This window comes from Mirounga angustirostris, unplaced genomic scaffold (assembly GCF_029215605.1).
Source record: "Mirounga angustirostris isolate CCGP_5_RB_7025 unplaced genomic scaffold, mMirAng1.0.hap1 SCAF_4, whole genome shotgun sequence".
NCBI classification, from domain to species: Eukaryota; Metazoa; Chordata; class Mammalia; order Carnivora; family Phocidae; genus Mirounga; species Mirounga angustirostris.
The window spans coordinates 52,637,965-52,648,194 of record NW_026991712.1 but is presented as its reverse complement, the minus strand read 5'-3'; the positions used below and the strand labels follow the sequence as shown (position 1 = coordinate 52,648,194).

The 10,230-nt window shown below is 40.8% G+C and overlaps 1 protein-coding gene across 2 annotated transcripts in view; it reads right to left on the bottom strand.

Annotated features, from left to right (window-relative positions):
* Positions 1-1,190: 1,190 nt before the first annotated feature.
* PAG1 (phosphoprotein membrane anchor with glycosphingolipid microdomains 1) overlaps positions 1,191-10,230 on the bottom strand; it is a 147,154-nt gene continuing 138,114 nt past the window's right edge. For both annotated transcript variants that reach the window (XM_054512557.2, XM_045896327.3), the window contains one exon: positions 1,191-9,123. In XM_054512557.2, coding sequence (XP_054368532.1) covers positions 8,755-9,123 — 369 coding nt within the window. In that variant the 3' untranslated portion in view covers positions 1,191-8,754. The remainder of the gene's footprint in view (positions 9,124-10,230) is intronic.

Here is a 10,230-nt window from a genome sequence, read left to right as displayed (position 1 = left end):
CGGGCCCTTCCTACATTTGCCTCCAGGCTGTCATCACTGCCCTGCGTCAGGCACGAGAAAGCAAAGGTGGAGAGGGAGCCGGGCTCCTTTGCCGCAGAGCAGGGTGGGGGCTGGAGGGAAGCAGGCAGGGCCTCGGTGAAGACACAGCAAGCATTTGCCGATGAGGTACAGTCGGCAGGATGCCTCTGTTCCCTCCTTTGCCTCCCCCACCCCCCGGTACTCCCAGCAGCCTCTCATAGGTTTGTAGTGCCCACGGTGACAATTAAGGGTGGCTGTGGCTCAAGACTGATAGGCAGCAGGTTCCTTAAATCATGAACGGTCCTAGGAGCAGTGGGCACAGTAACCTAGAGGGAGGAGTTAGTTCCTTAGAAGGGAACAGATCAGCCCTGCAGAAACTGAGAACAGGGTATGTATCATTGTGCAGATGGGGTGGAGAAGGAGGGAGCAGGGAAAAGGTCCAGAGAGGAGGCCCAGGTTTTGTATGTGTGTGTGTGGGGGGGGTTCTAATAACAGGCAAGGTGTGGGTTTGGGGGTACTTGGAGTTAAAGGGCCAGATGTAAAGGAGTCAGGAGCTTGCCAAAGAAAACCCTTGCTTCTCCTTTTGGCACCAAGGCCAGTCTCCAGTGATCAGGGAAGGGGACAGCCAGGGTCACTGATACAAAACTCTTTGCTCCGAGATTCCTGCTGGGGTTACAGCCCCCTCAGCCATCAAGCAAGTGGGTTTTCCTCATAGGCTGGGGGCATTATTTGCTGTCAGGTTGCCTTTCTTCACAGGAGTGGCTAGCAGTTGGGTAGACATCGGCACAAATTTCCCAGGCTTGTGAGGATGGTCTGCTTGCACTTCCAGAGCATTTAGCAGTTATTTGCTGGGTACCGTGCTCAGTGCCTCATTTAATCCCCAAGACAACCCTGTTAGTAGGTTCTGTACTACTACCCCTCACTTTATATGTGGAAATGGGTATGGAAAAGTCCAACAGCTTCCTCAAAGTCGTAGTGGAGCTGGGACTCAAACTCGGGTCCTTTCCTGCAGTTTGCAATTCTAACCACTACGCCTGGTCATCGGGCACATCCTCCGTCCTGGCACTGTGGCGAGCTGACTGCTAAAATCCCACAACTCTGGTTATGCTCTAAGGCATATACACTAGCATTCTTGACATTCCCAAAAAATTCCCAAATGAATTTTAACAAGCTTTTATATAAAACTGACTTTTATTGCAATTTAAAAAGAACAAAGACAATTTGATAAGTGCCTTTAATTACAATGTACCTGCTATTTACATGTAATTATACTTTTATACACAGCATGATTAAGGTTCATTACATGTAAACTATAAGATATTACAAGTTAAACTCCAACCTTTTGGGAGCATTCAGAATAGAAATACTATGGGCAGAAATACACAGAAAACAAATACCCATTTCAGTTCCTTACGTACCAATACTGGATGAATGATCAAGATTTGGCCACAGAAGAGAATTGTAATTATGTGTTAAATGGAAACTTATTCTTAAGATGACTAACAGTATTGCTATTATTTAAACCCTAAACATAATAACTGGATCATTAAAAACAACACAACTTTAATTTATATAGCACCTTTCTTCCAGAGATAAAGCATTTGTATTTATATTATCTTATTTGTCCCCATAACATCCATATGAGGTAGGCAATGGTTGGTATCATTATCCCCATTTTGCACATGGAGAAACTGAGGCACAGAGTAGTTAAATCATTTGTTCAAGGTCACACAATAAAGTCAATGCTGGAACAGGGACCACAGAGCTGTGAGCTCATCTCTAAATCCAATGCTTCTCTTTAAGTTGTCCTCTCTGAGAATTTAATTCAATACCTTAATTCACTTTTCCAAGAAAAAAATGCATTTTTTTCTCCCATAAAAATTGTTGAAAAACTATACTATAGGCAAGAAACAAGCACTCTGGGGCGGATGATAGGTTGATGACACACTCTTTTAGTGAAGTCTTTTTGTTGGCTTTTTTTTTTTATGAGGAGTTTCTTTTCCCAGTTACAACAAAGTAGGTGTTTAAATGAAACATATTTGAAAGGATGTATCTAGTTACCTATAAATTACAGCTGTAGTAGCCATATTATGCTTTTCATAAACCAGGCTTATTCCTGAGTTTACAAAGAAAATATCTAAAAATAATTTAAATCTTTGAGGTCATCTTTTTCATTTCTACATACTTACTATTTGCTCCTTAAGCAACTCAGGAGTGGTTGACAGGGAGCTGGGATAATACATTTCCCAGAGACGCACACCAACGGAGTGGGGTGGGAAGTCTTGCCCATGCCACTTAGTTCAAATTTTAGGTCTAATCCCTGTCCTGCTCACCAACTCCCTCACCCCCCAATCAAATATGTAGTTGGTACCCCGAAAAATTTTTTAAATGTCAAAATCTGAGGCATAAAGGACTTCTCGAATGCTTGTTGACTTGTACATAGAAGTCAGCTTGTCTGGCATTTTTCACATGCTTCTCCCTAAGAGGCAAGCCCGGCTAACAGTGCTGCCACATTGCTGGGACTCCAGGAGGCAGTCATGGAGTAGCCCGTTGGAATTGTTTCTAGCATGGCTCCAGGAAAAACAAGAAAAGCCTATATTCAAAAAATAAGTGCCAAAAAAAAAAAAAAAAAAAAAAAAAGGCAAGCAGGCTTACAGGATAGGTCATGAACATCATCTCAGATTCATTTATGGGCTTTACATTAAAAATACCTAAAAATGTGTCAAAGGATATTCAGAGACAGACTTGGCTTTTGGTTTTAGCCTCTTCACCTATAGAAGGACAGGGCTGTCTTTCAGGGAAGCCTTTACTACCTAAATGGGATCTAAGATTAATTTTTTTTTCTCCTTCAGTTTAAGAAGGGAAAAAGAAAGTTTGTTTTAAACCGATAGTTTCCAACTTGTTAACAAAACCAAACCAGACATTCCAACCGTGAGTTTGAGTCCTTGCAACAGAACTTAAAGTTCTCTTCCACGGCCCCCTAGTGCCAACCATTCTCATGACGGAGGTGGGGAAGAATGAACATGGTTTAGCAAAGCCCGTGCAAATAACCCAGCATCTGCTTCCCTAGGTGGGCCTGTGGCCTTGTCTCAGCAGCCTGTGACACGGGAAAATGTGAGTTGGGCAGAGCTGTCTGCTCACTGGGTGATGGCGGGGAATGGCTCTGTGATCGCAGGCAGGATGTGTGATCTGTGGGTTGTGTCCACATCGGAAAAAATGTGTGGGAATGTGCCATGAACAGCAGAGCGGCTGGGTGGGGAAGAGGAGCAGGGGGGTGCTGTGCAAAGTCGCAGCAGGAACCGAAGTGAGATGGGGAGAAAGAGTAGCTTCACGTCCCCGTGTTGCAGACTTGCTCCTTAAAAGGCCCAGAGTAAGGCAGGGGAAAACGTTCCAAGATGTTGAAGCCAATAAGAGAGATTTTCAGACTTAAAATGAAGGTTAAAAATTCCGAGTACTGGAAACAATTTTACCACTCTTTTGTGAATTGGACAGTTTGACCGTGACAAAGACCTCCGGAGACAATGAGTCCAAATGCTACTGTCATGGATTATTTTTGAGCAAGAGGAGCACTTTGAAGCTGATCAGGACCACCTAAGAGATAACAGGTCATTTTTTTGAGAAACTATTTTTATGAGGAAAAAATGCATGAACAATGAAATGCAAATTCCTATTTGTTTAGCTATATTTCAAACTTTCCCTGAAAACATGAGGTGCATTAATAATACATATTTAAAAGGTAACATTAAAACTGTTGCCAATCTAACACAGAAGTCTAAGGAATGACCATTTACCAGCCTTTATAATCCATTACATAAGGTGATCTGAGACAACCAGAGTACATTACATTTTTTAAAAATACCCATAGCATATAAATGGTGAGCAAAGAAAAATCTAATTTAAATGCATCAAGATAAATGATTACCAAACTGAATGCTTAAAAAACTGCCCTTTTAATAAAAATTGTAACATTTCTCATTTCATCTGGCATTAAGAGAAATCTGAACTATTTCTTAGTTCAATAAAGAAGAACCTGGAAAAACAATGAATACTTTATAAATATCAGAGACTGGATGTAAACAGACTTAAAAATGAACAGTAAGGGAAAAAACACTTATGAATATTTGTTCTCTTCTGGACCACGGCTTTTTAAATTTACTTCCATAATTTCAGATGAAGACTAATTTAGCATGGTTTCTGGACTGGTCTCTTTAAGTCAAACACGTTCCATGTATGTTCAACTTGTCCAATGCTACTGTCAAGAATAATGTACTTAAGAAAGGTACAACACAGAGGCAAGAAAAGACTACCACAGGACAAGGAATATAGATTTCACTGCCAAAAAAAAAAAAAAAAAAGCCATATTTGATATTATAGACACATGTTCCTATTTTTCACATCAGTCACTTATTAACACCAAACATTACACTTTAACTTCCCCCAGTGACACAGTACAATAAGCCCGTCAGGATTTCCAGGAAAGAACCATCAGTACCTACTGTGCCTCCAGCAGCCCAGACGAAGCTGGCTGGGGACCAGAAGCCAACACTTCCAGAAGAATGGCATCACTAGATCACACGGACTCCTATTAACGAGTACAAGGAACACTGAAAAAAATGTCATTTACTCATTTACAAAATCCTACTTGAGTCCTGAGCTGCGGCTCCGTGATCATCCACGTCCCCACCTCCGAGCCGTGTTCCGTCCGTCATACTACCTCATCGCTTGCTGGCTCTGCGCTAAACTCTCGTGGCTTCCAAAGAGAAGGAAAGACAAGGCAACCGAGTGATAACAGACCTCTGCTTCTGCCACCCGGTGGGGGGTCACCTTGCTGGGGCTCCATCCTGGCTCACGTGGCTCTTGGTGCTTTCTGCCAGATCTCTTCTTGACATGATCTCTGAGAAGGACACCTATTTACATTTCCTCCTGTCATGTTGAATATGTAATGAGCCACACATATGAAAAAACTACTTTAAGATACCACTGTTTTTCAGCTAAGAGAATTATGGATGCAATTTAGAATCTGAATTTATTAGAAAAATGATATGAGGTAACTTAGGAAGGTTTTCTTGTAATTACTAAATGAAAACTATTGGATAGCTTTTTTTCTATTCTGCTTTTATGACAATAGTCATCACACTAATAGGGTAGACACTGCAAATACATACTAGGATGTATCCTCACTAGTCAGGCACCAGAACAACTTTAGATATGTCGATGTGTGCTTATGTAAATATATATGTATAGTATACATACACACACATGCACAGTTTGTTACTGGTTAAAGTAAATAAATGCTCTAATTGGAAAAAGGAAATCTAATATGAGAAATAGATCTAGTGACATCCTGAGGTTAAATTTTAGTTCTTTATGTGGACTACCTATTGTTAGCACTCCATTAAAATTAACTCTTGGATTTTGAGGGCAGATAAATTAGTAATTACTCTTTTCCCCACAAAGGACAGCAGTACTTTCAAAATCTTTAATAGACCTAATGATGCAGTTTAGTGCAGGACTGGAAAAAAAAAGTATGTGGCCCACATATTATAAAAAATTGCTTTCTTCTAGAATTTAAGATTTCCTCAAACATTTCACATAAAACAGGTCATTCTCTCCTGCTGACTGCATTTGAGAAACAGTAAAAGCAGCATAAAAAAATCTTCTAAACTTTCAAAATATCTGACTAAAAGCAAAGATTCTACTTTTAGGCAAGATGAGTTTATAATTCTGACTTATAAAACAAAAAAATTTCCAAAAGCTTATTTTAATTGTGAGATTCCACATAACCTAAATGATAACAATGCATAATAATAGATGTCAAAGTTGAATAGTAAAAATTTTTTTTATAATTACCTTTTGTGCATTTAGCTGAACATGAAACTTTTTTCAAGAAGCCATAGGCTTTTGTCTAACTCAAAGACTAGCACAGATTTTCAATGAATAAAGTAAAAACTGATGACATTTATGAAATACTGTACTATAAGGTCAAAACCATGATGATGCATCAGTAAATATACTTCCATAAGGTACCTAATGATCTCAAGAGCAGAGCCAGCTCCTCAAGTTTACTCTGCTTCTCTCTCCCTCAACCCTCAGGGATTGTGCTATAATTTTTTCTTTTAGGACTTGTACTGGAGGGCCTTCTAGTTTCTTCTAAAATATACTTACAATCCTTTAAATTGCAACTTATTCTTAGCACAGATTCTCAAATCAAGAGAGAGGTTTCAGTGCATATTTTATGGCTATATAATAGCCTTTATTTCGGAACTTCTGGAGGAAATTCTGATAATGAAATTTCAAGATGATAGGACTATAAAGAACTTTTCTCTCTAGAAATGATTTTACTCTTTAGAGATCATATTCACTTCCCTGGCAATAAGTAAAGACATTATGGAAGACAGTAAGACTTTTGAGCGGTCAGGTGCTCATAAAGGACATTATTGCAGCAAGCACAACACTAGGTATGCGATGTGACATGGCCATCAGCAGGAGCTAAAGAAACCCCATGGTGTAAGAGATTGGTGGGTCAAACTCATTCATACTAAGTAAGCAAAGAAAATCACCAGGCAAAAACAGTGCTCACGAAAGATACAAATTCAGAGAGCAAGGACCTTGGCACCTTCCTGGTAACCTTTCCCCCAACCCAGCGGTATTCTGCCATCTCCTTCTAGTCAGTGATGATTGTGCTTAGGCTCATGAGGTCTTCATGGGAGAGGCCAGGCTGACTGCAAACTACTGACCACCAAGCAGCTTACCCCAGCAAAGCTGACTTCACAATTGCAGAAATGTATTATGGAGCAGTGACAAAACCCAGCCACGAATGCGAGGGATGGGAAAGGCCTGCCCATGAGCTGGTCCCTACCATTTGCAGGATCCTTCGTCCTCCCGGTCGCGTCCTTTGTCAAAAGGAGTGAAAAGTCTGACAAGCTGGAGACGGCACAGCAGTACATGATAATTGCCTCTTTTTTTTTTTTTTTTTTAAATCAGTGTAGGCAAGGGTCCCTTGCTATAGCCACACCGCATAATAGCAGGGCCCTTTTCAGACGAAAAGTGAACAAGTTTCCCAATGTCGGCCTTATAAAATTTAAAGAGATGATTAAATTCAAACCAGGCTGAGCTCTTAATAGGAGTTATTTCAGCCACTGATTTTTGTAAAATGAAGGGAAAAAAGAATCCCAATAGGCAATTTGCATTTGCAAGCACTGGACTGCAGAATCCACCACTGTAAATTTTCTTAAAAATGTAGCTAAATCTTAATGGAGTTATAATACCTTCATGAGGTTAATAATGCAGTCATCCCTAGTCCTATTTCATTCTTCATTTTTTTTTTTACCATTTCAAATATTTCAGTATAGCCCACCACAAATCACTGAAAATGATCATTTATGTTCATTCCACTTATTTCTCTAGTGAGCCAGATGACTTTGACCACGGCTCCAAGTACCATTTGAAAAGCCTTTAAAAACCTTCAATATTTTAAACACTTGATTAGAAAACAGACAACAACTACGTGTAATTACCTAGCTTATGTGCTTTATGGTTTTTTTTTTCAAAATGAGAGTATAAATCATTGTACATAAAATCAAAATAGTTAATATACATTTTTTTCTGGCAGTTTCTAGAAATTAGGCGTTAAACCTAAAACATCTTATAAATTTATATAACAAAAATAAATGTTTACATTTTAATTTTAGATTACCTTAGGGTAGCAGTTCACTTAGGAAATCTCACACGTTGGTGTGGCAGCAGGGGTCATCAGAAATACACATTCAAGTCCACAGCCCTTCAGAGACGGACGCCATGGCTGCCGTCCAAATATGTGGTCTGTGTCCCAACATAGAGATTAAGGCTGTTTCAGAGGAATGAACTCTGGGCTAAAACAAGTATAGAAGTACCACAATATTCATTGAAAATACTCAAAAGGCTCTGAAGAGTTTCACATACTGGGGAGGAGGGGTGTGGGGAGGGAACCGCTTTGACTAGAAAAATAAAATAAAGCATCTAAAAATGACTTCAAGTACTTTGGGAGAGGCTGCTGATGTGGAGTGCCCAAATCAGGAGGAAGGAAGGTCTAAGAAGCTTGGGGGCGGCGGGGGGCAGTCCCAGTCCTGCCCACCTGCAGGGTCCTTTTTTTCCCAGGTGCGGCTCTTGGAAGAGGATTGGGGAGCTGCCAGTGACCAGCAACCACAGCTTCTTACCATCTTCAAACACCGAAGTTGAAGGCAAAGGCCAAGCCTTGTGGGGGAATTTTCTTGGAATGAACCATTAGAAGTCGGAAGATTTCAAGGGGGAAGAAAGCCGTACATTTAAATGTGAGGAGCAGATAGAAAAAAAAAAAAAAAAGGGGAAGAAAGGCAGAAAAACCTGGCTCTTGGGAATGGCAGTATGTTAGGCAGGTGGAGTCGTGGTTCTTGATGAATGCGGTTCTTCCTTGCAGCTCGACTTTCCTCACTCACAGGGTGAAACCACGGACAGCTGAGATCTTTCCAGAGGGTGAGGGTGCACAAGGGAGATGTGCTTGGGTGTGCAGGGCCCCCCGGCACGCAGGGGCACACTTGGGTGCAGTCAGGTACGTACCTCACTGTTTCCAACCCCGGGAAACAGTCTCCACATCTTCAATTGTCGTCGGATTACTAGAGCAGCATATAAAGTAGGGGTTGATGTCGCTTCTTGTCTTCCACAGAAGAAATGCCCCCCAACCGGCCGATCGTATGTTGTGTGGGCCTGTCTTCTGGGTTGCTAGAGCCTGGTGATATCTCTGCATTGCTGCAAGTCCCCAATGCTCTCATAGTCATTCTCTTTTGGGAAAAGGCCACGTTGGCCGTTGGTCTCTGGGGTGGCCTTATCTTCCTCTCTGTTTAGAGTTTGTATTGCTTCGTAATCAGGCTCGGGCTCCTCGCTGGGTCTTACTGCTGGTGGAAGTGTGCTGACGCTGTTTGGAGTTTTCTCCAAGTCTTTAACAGTAGCGTAGAGATCATTACAGGAAGAGGGGGATCTCTGAGTGGCTCTTTGGATGGAGGTGTAGCTGGACTCCGGTGCTTTAAGAGACTGTCCTGATTTACTCCCTGACTGTCCAGGTTTATTTACTGATGAATACATGGCTGAGATCTAGAAAACAAAGGGTGAATTAAATAAGCTTCAAGTTTGACTTCTCCTTCCCCCTTTATAGTGACAAGTTAGATATTTAGCTCTATAGGCAGGTGTGTGTCCCTTTAAGGTTGTGGGGTTTTTTTGTTTTGCCAATTTTCCCAGCTTTAGTGAGATATCACTGACATATGACTTAGGTAAGTTGAAGGTGTACAACATGGTTATTTGACACATATATATACTGTGAAGTGATTATTGCCAAGGTTAGTTAACTCCTTCATTGCCATAATTACCATTTTTTTGTGTGTGTGGTGATAACATTTAAGATCTACCCTTTCAACTTTCAAGAATGATAGTATACTATTTTTAATTATAGTCACTATCTTCTATATTAGAGCCCCAGAACTTATTCGGCTTATAGCTGGGAGTTTGTACCCTTTGACCAACATGTCCCCATTTCCCCTACTCCCCAAATCCTGGCAACACCATTCTATTTGCTATTTCTGAGTTTGGCTTTTTTAGATTCCACATGTAGGTGAGAACATATAGTATTTGTGTTTCTCTGTCTGACTTATTTCACTTAGCATAATGCTGTCAAGGTCTATCCAAGTTGTCACAAAAGGCAGAATTCCCTTCTTTTTCACGACTGAATAATATTCCTGTGTGTGTGTGTGTGTGTGTGTGTATGTATTGCTATATACAAATGTGTATTTATAATGTGTGTGCGTCTGTGTCTATCTCACATTTTCTTTGTCCATTCATCGGCTGATAAACACTTAGGTTGTTTCCATGTCTTGGCTATTGTGAATAATGCTGCAAAGAACATGAGGGTGAAGATATTGTCTTCAAGACAGTGATTTCATTTCCTTCAGATATAAACCCAGAAGTGGATTCTTTGTTGCCTGTACTAATCCTGGAGTATACTTCTAGAGAACAATTTTATATGGTGTCTTCAACTTTGCAAGTAGACCAGCCATATTGGCACAACTCCGTGAAAACCAGGTTCTCTCTGGGTCTTCTGAGGGGCGTGAGGAGAGCAGGCGGAACAGGAAGTTCAAGAGGCCCCTGGGACCTGACTACAGTGTATCATGTTTTATCCGATTTCTATTATCAGAATGCTATTTCACA